The sequence below is a fragment of the Sebastes umbrosus genome, chromosome 4 (genome assembly GCF_015220745.1).
Source record: "Sebastes umbrosus isolate fSebUmb1 chromosome 4, fSebUmb1.pri, whole genome shotgun sequence".
Classification (NCBI taxonomy): domain Eukaryota; kingdom Metazoa; phylum Chordata; class Actinopteri; order Perciformes; family Sebastidae; genus Sebastes; species Sebastes umbrosus.
Genome location: NC_051272.1, coordinates 14584929 through 14597719, shown reverse-complemented (window position 1 = coordinate 14597719; position 12791 = coordinate 14584929). Strand labels below are relative to the sequence as shown.

Genomic DNA, 12791 nt, shown 5'->3' with positions numbered 1-12791 from the left:
CTCTTGGCAGATCTAAATGTGTTCGGTGTACTAACAATGTTTTGTCACGGAAATCAGCGGGATTTTGTGCACGAGACTCGGAAAGATGATGTGTTTCCATGGCAATGGCATAATTTGGATGAACATTGGAAGTTGTGATGAAAAATAACTTTCTGAGTCTCCTACATAGAAATGAGATTATGATGATTATGATAATGAGATATTTTATTTGTATTCATAATTTATTTGACAGGGACAATACATGCAGGCATTGTTTCACTTAATTAAACTGCAACCGATGCAATGTATATAGGACCTCCAGCCGTAAGTAATTTGCAGACCATGTCCCTGGTTAGGCTTTTAAGAAAAAATTAAAATACATAATACCACATCATCACATAATACAACATCGTACATTACAATCAATTTACATTGAAAGTATGTTCCCAATCAGAAATCAGTGATCACAGGTTTGGTTTAGTTTCAGCCAGTGTTTCACCTTTTCATAAACGTTTTCAGGTCAGGTTGTATTTTTATTTCTGTTGGTAGAGCATTCCAAAAAAGTATTCCTTTTACTGAAAAAGATGACTGACCAAAGGTTGTTTTATACTTTTATACCATTTTTCTATGTTCTGCTACTAGGATTACAGTATAAAAAATAAGAATAAGTCAGTGATGTCATATAAGCGTTCAAGAACACCGGAAGCAATGCAAGACAATAATAGACAGACTATCATATCCTCAAAGTCAAACATGACTGGCAGAAAAAGTAGGAGAATAAATCAAACAAATCTGACTTCACATAAAGAATCATTTATATAATTCAGCAGCAGCTGGAGGCAAAAACAAAACAAAGATTTGAATCCGGCCTGAATCTGACTCAGAACTCAACAAAGTCGACTGTGGAGGCTGTCTCCCGGCGCTCACCCATCCTCCTCTTATAATCCCAGTCCTGTCCACAGATGGAACAATGTTCTTTTACATGACAGCATTATCCAAATTCTGTGAAAGCCATGTAAGTCTAAGCAAACTATTGCCATGACACAGCAGAAAAACGTCACTTTACCCAAATTCTGTTGTGCACAACTTCAGCTTTGATCATTTTGCTAAAATTTCGAGAAAACAAAAGTGTAGTGTGGCATCACACCACATCTAACAGATAAAAAACACTGCCATTCAGCAGCTTTCATATAGCCAGACTGATGTAAGCATAGAGTATGATCGCACCCTAAGAGGTTTTATAATGGCGTGCAATTATGAGTGTGTGTGTGTGCATGATGTTGTGTGTGCTTGTGCAATTTTTCTTCCACCCAGATAATGCTTACCGTTATAATTTTTACACAAAGGGGACTAGTGCTAAACAGGACTGGGGAGACTAAAAAGCCTGCTCATGGTTAAATAATGAGCGCATCACTAAAAGTTCCTCTTTGTTTTCTTTCATTGCTGTGAAAGCAAATAGTCTGCGTTCCTCAGCCCAAAAGTCAGATATAGGGCCAGAGACGCTCGGTCATATCTTTAAACGAGATAAAGTTAGAGGAAAAATAGAAAGAGAGAAAAAAATGGGGGGAAGAGAGTGGAACCAGAGGCTGAGATAGAAACAGAGAGGAAGATATAGAGAGAGAGGCTGTGTTGGTGTGTGCACGCTGGAGGCAGTCTCTATCAAAAACTCTATTAAAACACTGCCATGCCCCTGCGCTGCATCAGAATACATTAGAGTACATTAGAATACATTAGAGGATTTAAAAGCAAGAGTTGAGCTATTAATGCATCTGGACAGCAGAAGCCTCCATAATGATATGGCCGCTATACCTCTTCTCGCTCTCTCTCTCCCACACATGCTCACATACGGCAACAAACATACCAAACACGCACTCCCGCTCGGCCTGCATGTGTGACGTCACGGTGGAAGAGAAATGAACATCTGTCAAATCGCATCTCTCAAGGTCCCTCAGAGACTTATAGTACTGTACAGCCAGGCAACACACACACGGGAGAGAAAAGGCACGGCAGGTTATGGCTAGAGGCAGATCTCATGACATCTCTTGGGAGGTTTGCGTGCTCTGATGGATTCAGTGGATGACAGTTATTGTGCAGAGGTGGTGCAGCCACCAGACACACACACACACACAACTTCATGTGATGATAATAATGAGCTACAGCGTTACTCTGCATTACTCTGCATCTCATCATCCCAGGTGGGTGTCCACTGCTGCTGTGCCATTAGCTCATCCAATCAGGACTATGTGTGGGTGTAGATGATGATAGTTAAGTCATCAGATCAGAGAAAAGAGAGAGGGATTCCAGACAGACAGATGGTGATATTCATAAAAACAGAATGAGAGAGAGAGAGAGACTTGATAAGGAAGGATGAGATAGAAATAAACAGACAAATGAATAATGAGTAGTGATGCATGCAGAAACAAACAACACAAGGAGGGGGGGAAGATATAACAGCAGATGAAAAGGCAGAAAAAGTAGATATAACGGGGAAATAATTACAAAGTGCAGAGGATTAAACGATGGGAGGAATTCCAGAGGAAGGAGGGCAAACCATAATCATTGAGAAACATGGCAAAATCAGCTTTTGAGAGTTTTACAACAGCGGTTTTTGCTCATCCGAGAGAAAAGTCATGCCTTCATATATCCCACACAAAAAAAAAATGAACTAACTCATACAACAAACAGACAAGCTGCCCCCGCAGAAACAGACGGCAAAAGTGCCTACAGTAGATCCTCAAAGTTCTCCAGTTACTATGGTAGTGGTAGCCGTTGCGTCATTACTGGGTTGCCATGGGCGCTTTTATAGTGGCAATATCTGCTCTCTCTCTCTCTCTGTCTCTCTCTCTCTCTGTCTCTCTATATGTGAATCACCCTTGAAGCTGTAAGATCTATAGGATTGTTACGGAACATTTAACTCTCTCAGAGTAACTCCAGGCTCCATACGTCCATAAATACATCAATTCACACTGGCAATAATGTGCACGCACTAACGAGCATGATTAAAAGCCTGGGTGTGGACATGACTCATGTACGGATAGTGTGTGTATGTATACAGAGACAGGAAGTTTTCAATGGTTGAAAAAGCCTCCCGATTCGGCTCTTATATGGCCATTAAATGTGCATTATCGGCCGCTATAAGATATAGATGTGGGTCGTTAGGGGCCTATTACACCGACTACGTTGTAAAAATGAAAGCAAAACTTAAGAGCAACTCGCTCCAACACGTTGTAAAACTGAATGAAATGTTAAGTTTTGAACACAAATAAAAAGGCTTCTTTAAGTTTAGGCAACAAAACTACAACTTCGGTAGGTTAAAGCTGGGGACACAAGCCGACATCAAAGAACTAGCGGCGACGAAGGCCACCAGTGGTTGCGTCGCCTCACGTCGCCTGTCTTGGCCAAAAAGTTGTAATCAAACACACCGCGAAGACTATTACCACATACGTTCTGCGCCTGCATTAGAGGAGATAACTCTCCACACCAGCAGGCGGCGATAGTCTGTATTTGTCATTCAAAAAGGGAAACAGGAAGGCCGAGGACGGCAGACATACAAGCCGTTGTTATGATACGTAAATTAAATAAAGCAGCATTTGACGATCATTTTCACACCACTCTCACTCACCACTTAGCTTCATTCCAGATGGCCATGTCGTTGGAATGATCAGATGAGATGAAGATGAAAAATGAGAAGAGCCTTCCGTGTTTTTCGTCTTGATGTTACTTTTTTGGCTTGCTTTCCTAACGTCCGTTTCTCTTCTCGTGCACTGATTCCTTTAAGCTGAACAGCCAATCAGAGTGATTTCTTTCACCGACGAGCTCCGCCGCCAATTCAAATTCTGAATCGGCCGAAAAAACCCGGGCAGACTAGAGCTGACGGTGCGGGACACACCGAAGAAACAAGGCTGACAGACGCTCACCAACGGCCCCAAACTGTCCGACGGCCGACCGTTAGGAAAACATTGTGTTTTGAATTAAAATAACTACGTTTCAAAAGTGAACGTGAAACTTAACACGAAGACAACTACAATTTGATGTAAACCCCAGCCTCCTGGGTGAAAACTCTGTGTGTTGTGTCCCATCCATCGCCCCAGACCTCCATCCTATATGGAGTTTCACGCTGTCTATACTACAGTGCCTGACAACCACTTCTGCTCCAGTCAAAATTACTACGGCGCTAGAGGTCACAGTTGTGTTCTTTTATACCTTCTTTCAGTGATTTACCATGTGAATAGAAGATAAAACCTACTAGTGGGTGTAGTAGACCCCTATTGACCCAGATCTATGGGGCTTGTAGTGACCAATAACACTTATTTAATGGCCTGACAACAGTGTAATCAGCTGAAAGAGCACACTGCAGGAGCAAAGACTGCAGAGACAAACACAGGAATAAAAGTGTCTGTGATTGGTGTGTGACTCGGTCTTACCCGGATGAGCCGGCGGTGTCAGCCTCTGGATGTTCAGGGGCGGGGCAGCAAAACTGATGCAGCACGGTCTCGCTCCTGAAGGGCAGACGAGAGAGAGGAGGAGAGGTAAGCAAAGAGGAGAAGCAGACAGAATTGGAAGGACAGCTTTGTCATTCAGTTGTTATTGGCTGTTGCTGGATGTTTGCCTTGTTTCCATATTCCTCCTTATGTTCATTCTTAGTCCAACATCCCAAAAGACCCTGAAAGGGCTCTCCTTAGACTCTTCTGGATTATTTCCATTGGTTCTGTTTACGATTTGGCAGCGATCCCGGGGTAAATACCCTATGTAGGTCAATTCAAGGCTGAGGACGCTTAGATTGAGTATGAGTATTTACAGCATGTTTGTGTGTCCGGATGTGCTTGTTTATGCCTCCTCCCCTCCACTTCATCTGATCTGTGGTGATTTAGCAGAATTCCCAAACCCGGGGAAATCTGGACAGATGGTTACTCCAGCTCTGTTTCCTGCTCCGTCTCTTCTTAAGTTTGCCTCTCTCGTTTCTCTCTCATACATTTTACATTTTCATTCATATTTTAAGCATTTCGCTTGTGCTCTTATCTGGAGCAATTTAGAGTGAAACGAACAAAAAACAAGACACATCATGTTAAAGTTGTTGCGACCCCTTGAACTTCTGGATGCAGGAAACCTTCCAGACATAAAAAATAAGCATGATCATGACAGAACATTTTTTTTTAAGTATAAATACTGTATATATCTTCAAGGTCTTTTGTTTAAGGAGGCTTGAGTGTGAGTTTAGGTCACATTCCCTTCACAATGAGCTGAAAGCATTCAGTTGACAGTGAATTTTCGTGGCTACGCTACAGTAAGTCTGCTGACCTGGGATCAGCATATTGCTCGTGACACAGACCCACAGTGACAGGCAGTCAGAGTCGGCGCGAGGCTCAGAGTGACAGAACGAGCTATAAAAAGCTACCTTTTCACGGCAACTTCCACAGACTTAAAGGGACGCTGATATTTTTGTTTTTTTAAATATCTCTCATCAACACTCCTCACAGTTGGTTTCTATGAATAATACTCCTCCATCTGTTGTAACACTTACCGAAGCACTCACACCTCTCACATGCAAACATACTGTACATTCATGAGTCATTTGTTCTCCATTTAGCAGCACTCCTGTTGTGGTTCTTGGTCCTGCTCTTAGGTGGGCTCCTCAAGTGCAGTACCTGCCTTTATGGACTATTTGGATTAATTATTCTTGAGAAAGAAATGTGCTGTGCTTCTCTCAGTAGACAAGCTATTATTGCTTTCTTTTAACAGCTCCGTGGGGTTTCAAAAATCTCTAAAATGTTATGTTTCTCAGCACACTAATTTGCTTTGTTGTGTTTTCCTCCTCCATGTTTCAAACACCAGGACCAGAGAGCCAGATAACAAACAAAATCAAATACGCCACCTATAATGAATCACGCTAATCAACATCAATCAATAAGACTCTCAGTTTTTAGTCTCTCGATCTGTACATAAAGGCTTTTCTTGTATGAGATTAATTAATTTCTTCATTTAAAGTTTTTGGCGTTAGAAAAAAATCCATTGACAAATAAAAGAAAAATCAGAGCTAAAGCAGTTATTTATTTTTAACGGTCACTATATCCTCACAGTAGTGCATGAGACAGGCAATCTGAAAAAAAAATCATGTTCCTCTGTGTCCTCCGGTGCTCCTAATGGAATCTGCAAGATTTCACAGACAGGAGGAAAACAACCAATCAGAGCCGAGCCAGAGTCTGCCGTCTCTGAGCAGCTGTCAATCACTCGCAAACTCCGATCAAACGGTCAAACTAGGCAGCGCTGATCAAATATGAATCAATAGTCTGTTACTGTAATGCCTATTTCTCGCCTCAAATGTTTTCAGAAACATCTTGTAGTGTACTGTTTAGCTGGAAAATGAGAAAGTTTGTGACCCAGTAGCCATGTTGAGATCAGTTGAGGAAACATCAAGCACCGCCCACCAGCCGGAGCACAGCCAATATGAACGCTCTCTCTGAAATGACCTGTGATTGATCAAAGTCTCCCGTTACAGGCTGGAAACAGAGCCATGAGGAGGTGCAGAAGTCTAGTTATCTATCAGAACACTTGAATTACAATTTGCTGAAAGGTTATTATGGAATTTTTGCCCAGTGATGCCAAAAATATTCTGCCTACTGCAGGTTTAATCTAATCTCCTCTTTATAGTATTCGAGGTACAAACTATTTGAACCCATAAATCAGTGCAGTACAGATGTGCAGGAGTTCACCTTCTATGTGTTGTAGGTTTTGGGGGGTTACAAGGTCAAACTAAGTGTTATCTGATGTACACCTGTTTGACAGAGGAGAGAGATCGGACAATAAGCTTTAGGCCAAAATGTTAAAGCACTGAACTTGCAGAGCTAATTCTTGTTCATTACAAGAGCTGAATTATTCTTGCCATGCAGGCTGATATAAAGCAGTTCAGCCCTGCAGGAAGAGGCCAGGCTGCTTGGGTCCCTGAGCACACACACACAAACACACAAACACACACACACTCAACGGGTCGGTCCATCTGTCTGTACAAGACACACACATAGCGGCCATCCGCCTCCAACAACGCTTACAAAGAGAACAGGTGAATATTTCAACAGTACATGCCGCCTGCTGTCGGCCCATGTTCCCTCTCTCTCTCCCTCTCTCTCTCTCTCTCTCTCTCTATGCCCCATCCTTCCTCCCACCATCCCTCTCCTCTGTCCTGTTTTGTAAGAGTACTTTAAACGCAATGCTTTTCATCAGCCAGCATCCAGTAGAGAGTGTAAGGAAAGAGGAGGGTTGACATGAAACAAGATCAGCTCCATTTGGACTCAAAACGGTGCCAGTACATTGTGTGCACCTTCCACTGCGCCACAGGAAGCCAGCCACAGCGTTCCCCTCTGTTGTCCAACCTATCTATTTGTCCGCCAGCAATATAGATAAACTGAGGAGACAGCTACCCCAAATGCACCCGTTTTATCATCTCTCCCGGTACCTGTCTCACTCTCTGTGTACTGAAACCCCTCCTGTCCTATTCTCTCCTCGCCACTTTCTCTGTTCCCCCCCCTCTCCATCTCTCTCAGCCTCCTTCCCTTTCACTGGTCCACGCTGATGTCAGCCTCCAGCTCCTTCCTCTAGACACCTCCAAGGGCTCCATCAAAGACAACGACTGAACATGCATCCCTCTCTCTCTTTCTATCTCTCTGCCTTTCTCCCTCCTGAGAATGGCTGATTACCGTTCGCTCCATGGGCTAAGTGGGGCAGATCGGAGGCTCAGCTGGAGAGAGAGACAGAGACTGAGCAGATGAGAGGACGCATACACGTGCACTGACAACAATGACAACATTGCAAAGCACACAAATGCACACAGCCAACCAGACGCTGCCCACAAGTCATTTATCTACAGGGCAAAGAAAACTGGGCTCTATATAGAGTTAGATAAACATTCAGATAAATGCATACAGTCAAATGTAAGATGTGTGAAAGAAAGCAAGTGTGCTTACTAGGGCTGTAAATTGATTATAATATTTAATCGCAATTAATTGCATGATTGTCCATAGTTAATTGCGATAAATCACAAATTATCTACTACCTTAAAGGGAGATTTGTCAAGTATTTAATACTCTTATCAACATGGGAGAAGGCAAATATGCTGCTTTATGAAAATCTGTGCATATATTTGTTATTGGAAAATCAATTAACGACCCAAAACAATGGCAAATATTGTCCAGAAACCCTCACAGGTACTGCATTTAGCATAAAAAAGGGGAGACTCGTGGGTACCCATAGAACTCATTTTCATTCAGATATCTTGAGGTCAGAGGTCAAGGTATCCCTTTGAAAATGGCCATGACCGTTTTTCCTCACCAAAATTTAGCGCAAGTTTGGAGCGTTATTTAACCTCCTTCGCAACAATATAGTACCAATGGATTCCTTAGGTTTTCTAGTTTCATATGATGCCAGTATCTTCACTCTAGCTTTAAAACTAAGTGACCACAACAACCTAAAAATCACAAGTTGTGTTAATGCGCTAAAGAAATTAGTGGCGTTAAAACAAATTTGCATTATTATCGCGTTAACTTTGGCAGCCCTAGTGCTTACACATGCACCGTACACAAAACATACACACACATGCAGTTTGTAACACGGAAAACATGCTGACACACACTGGCAACAGGAAACGCAGAGGGCAGATCTGATCTCCAGTCAGCTGCAGACAGGATGCAGCAGGCAATGACAGGAAGGTGAATCCTCTAAAAAATGCAAGTGAACTCCCCCTCACTCGCCTGCCTGGCCTGCCAGAGGCAAAACTCCAAATTAGGTGTTAAGCTGCTGGTCTTATCCAGGGCGGTTTAAAATCAATGGACAGGTGAAGACGCAAGGTTGCATTCAAGGACACGCAATCAGCAACTGCAGGAACCAGAAGGCCTTTTAATAAACCACTAACCCACTGTGCTGCCTGATCAACTAGTGGATGGCTCTGCTGTTTTTTTCTCCCTCCAGCTTTTATAATAACAATTAAGTTATTGTAATTTCTTCCTCACCAGTTAAACTAATCTAAATTAAGGAACAGTGGTGTTACACTGATTCCTGTCAAATAATGACAAAATTACTGCAGGGTAAGCTCTCTAGAGGCTACAACTCAGGTAGCATGAGTGAGCAACAGGCACACACACACACACACACACACACACACACACATACTATGCAAGAGCAGGAAATCATTCACTGCAGGATCAATATCAACAACTCCTTTTTTTTAATATACATGTGCACTCCTCTGCTCCTCTCAACTCCTCCTCTGTTCTGAGTTGTTCCAATCAGTGGGGGTGGAGTCCCAGAGAGACCAATCAGGACTCCTGCTGGGATACAACTTATGAACTGAACACACACACACACACACACACACACAGAAGGAGAAAAAGAGAGAGAAAGATGGGTTTTCTCTCATTAGGTGATGTGCTGATGTACTGTGAGGCTCTGCTGCCAAGCAGGGGGTGCTGGTGTGTGTGTGTGTCTCATCTAACACAGCAACATCAGAGGCCCAGAGGTCCCGTGAGAGTTGACAGATCCCGTGCAGTAATTAATAGAGAAACCAGCAGCACCGTGGACAGCGACTCGCGAGTGTCTCATCATGGCACGTGAAGCTGCTCCTCTGTCTCAAGCTGATGTTGACCGCTATGCAATCAGAGCCTATGTATTCCACCAACACACACACACACACACACACACACACACACACACACACATGTATAGGCCTACAGCTGTTTGTTATGTAATGATCCAGTGATCGTGATCCAGTTTCTCATTTAAATAATCCACCTCTTCCTCTTCTGGCACAGTCCTCCTTATAATCGACACACACAGACACACACACACACACACACACACACACACACACACACACTGAACTGAAAATTGGAGATGTGCAGGCGCCTTCTTCATTAGCCTAATTAAACGCCTCTCAATCTGCAGGACACGCACACGCGCGCGTGCACACCCCCAAATTATACAGTTTTTAGGCGGATGCACAAATATAGGATTCAAGACAGGTATAGGAAACATGGTTTAGGGTCGATACTGCAGGAAATGCACCACCACAGGATGGTTCTAAATATATATAAATACCATAAACCTTCTGATTTGCCTAGCCATAAATAACCTGTATTGTCTGTTGTACTATTTTAGGACACACATGTGGACAGGTATAGGAAACATGGTTTAGGTCGATACTGCAGGAAATGCACCACCACAGGATGGTTTTAAATATATATAAATATCATAAACCTTCTGATTTGCCTAGCCATAAATAACCTGTATTCTCTGTTGGACTATTTTAGGACACACATGTGCAAACTAACCATAATCTCTATACTTACTCTGATTTCTTAGCCAGGGTACGACAAAGGGTTGTGGGGGTCATCGGAACCAAAGAGCGGCAGCCTTGGCAATTTCCCCCGTTTTCTGGGTCACTTTCAACCGGGGAACCAGTGGACGGCTCGGCCGGGACTAGCTGCATGTCCCCCGGGTCCATAGGTTGGGGAGGCGACGGCTGGACCCCTGGAGGAGCATCCTCAACCTGTGCAGGTGCAGGTGCATCAAGATGGTCTGGCTCAGACCCTGCACTGGTCTTGAGCTGCTGGGGCTCCTGAGGGTGCAGGTGTTGATGGAGGCAGCTGGGGTCAGGGTGATGGTGATAGTGGTGAAGGTAAGGATGCTGCTGTTGCACCCTGACGTCCCGCAGGTGCCTGTTCTCCCCGATGAGCTCGTCCACCCGCCGGTCCAGCTCCTCTATCCGGCAGCGCTGCGTCTGGATGAGACTCTGCTGGTTCTGGACGATGGTGGTGAGCTCCCGCAGGTACAGAATCGCCTGCACCGGGTTTTCCAGCAGGCTAGAGCTCATCATCATAACCCCAAGACAGGAGGAGAGGGGGAAGAGGAGCAGAAGAAAAAAAAAAGAAGCTGGACTGACGGATGGATGGATGGAAGACAGAGGAGATGCAAAATATCCGGATGAGAAGGTGAGATGTCCTTCCTGCTCTCCTCTCCTGGATTCTGCTCGGCTGTGGATGAAGCTGCACCGACCGAGCTCAGCCTCCCTCTCTCTCTCTCTCTCTCTTTCTCTCTCTCCCACTGCGCTGAGTGGTGCTGATGAGAGGAGCCAGATCCAGATGTGACAGGAGGGAGGAGGAGGAGAGGCGCTGCATGGAGGACGGATGCGTCATTACGCACATGCAAAGAGAAAAACAACAGAGCAAGCACGCACCCTATGGGCTGTACAAGGAGGTTCAACATCTGAGCCACTCTCTTGTGCCCGGTGTAGTCAAGAAGTGGTGCACATAAAATCTGAAGATGCGTTTAAAAAAATCTGAAATTTTTTCTTTTTTTTTTCTTTCTGGTAGGATATTTAGGCAAATTTAAAGGGACTGTTTGTAAGATTTTTTTTAATGTCTTGTTAACAGCGAAACCTGTGGCTGTTAAGTCAACGAAAGTCAGCATCGGGTTCGCGCTTGTGCTCGCTCTACATAGACATGAACGAGCATCGCTCAAAACAGTGAGGCGACACACGTCAGCTAAAACCACAATATCTACATTTCACCTGCTTGGCAGTAATGTTAGCTGACCAGACGAAAGTCTCTCCATGAATCACTGCTGATCCTAGTGTTGGCTTTTCCTGCCTCAGCCTCCCGACAGCGGCTGGAGGGAGACACCGGAGTTTTGGTCAGAGACGATAACGTATCTCGCTGCGGAGCCCCGTCACTTTACAAGACACAGGAAACCTCTGTTGGTCTGGAGGAGCTGCAGCATTTATTTCTGCACAAACGTCCACTGTACATTCACTAGATATTCTCAGAGCTACAAAGTCTTCTGCAGTGTCTAGTGTGCGCGCATGCATGTGAGGTGGAGCGAGCTGAGTGAAGGCAAGCAGGCAGGCAGAGGAGCAGAGGAGCAGAGGAGCAGAGACTCCGGCCCTGGAGACCAAAGCTACGGTCTCCCCCGCGTCCTCCACCGGGGCCAACACTGTTTTGCAAGACAGGCTTCACTAGATACAGTATAACTTTGCGGTTTTGGTGCTTCTGTGTAGTTTGTGTTGGAGTCTTGTCTCCAGCGTAGCCACACGCTAGCGCGCATATGCAAGTGCGGCATGGGACACCGAACCGGGTGATTTATACATGTAAAAGTTACAAACAGTCCCTTTAACAGATTATTATAAGTAGCGGAATAATTGTAGTTTTTTTTTTTAATTGATATTAGAGCTGTTCCGAATACCACATTTTGTGGCTTCGAAGCTTTAGTGAGAAATATTCTAAGGTATTCGAAGCTTCGCGGCGCAGCGCAGTGACATGTTCTTCTGCCTGTCTCCATCTATCTATCCGCACTATGCCCCACTACTGTACACACATGCACCTCAACAAACAACAATATCTGTCTGAGAATAACAACTAACAATAGCCTAATTAATGTTGAATATGAATAATGAATAATACTTTACTTTACTTTACTTTTTTTTCATTTTACTTTGACTTTATTTTCCACCTTAGTGGAAATTTGTCTTCGGCTTCTCTAGTACATAAAAGATAAATTCCAACATGACACAGCATATCACCAGGACAATAAAAAAATAAAAATAAAACAACAACAAAAAAATAAAATAATAAAATAATAATGTTGTGGGATTATTCCTTATTTCATGGGCTATTTTGGGAAATACATTATCATTACATAAATATATAAAAACAAAATTAAGCATTCGAATACTGATTGAGAGGTTGATAACCATGCTTCAAAGCATTCGGGTCAGCCCTAATTGATATACATGTGTATTATTATTATTATTATTATTATTATTATTATTA

General features: G+C 43.6%; 1 protein-coding gene across 2 annotated transcripts in view; it reads right to left on the bottom strand.

The window, feature by feature from the left end:
* The window catches only part of iqsec3b (IQ motif and Sec7 domain ArfGEF 3b), a 38672-nt gene extending 27268 nt beyond the window's left edge, over nucleotides 1-11404 (bottom strand). For both annotated transcript variants that reach the window (XM_037767367.1, XM_037767368.1), the window contains exons 1-2: nucleotides 10314-11404; nucleotides 4404-4478 (exon numbers count right to left, since the gene is read on the bottom strand). In XM_037767367.1, coding sequence (XP_037623295.1) covers nucleotides 4404-4478; nucleotides 10314-10843 — 605 coding nt within the window. In that variant the 5' untranslated portion in view covers nucleotides 10844-11404. The remainder of the gene's footprint in view (nucleotides 1-4403; nucleotides 4479-10313) is intronic.
* Between the last annotated feature and the right edge of the window lie 1387 nt (nucleotides 11405-12791).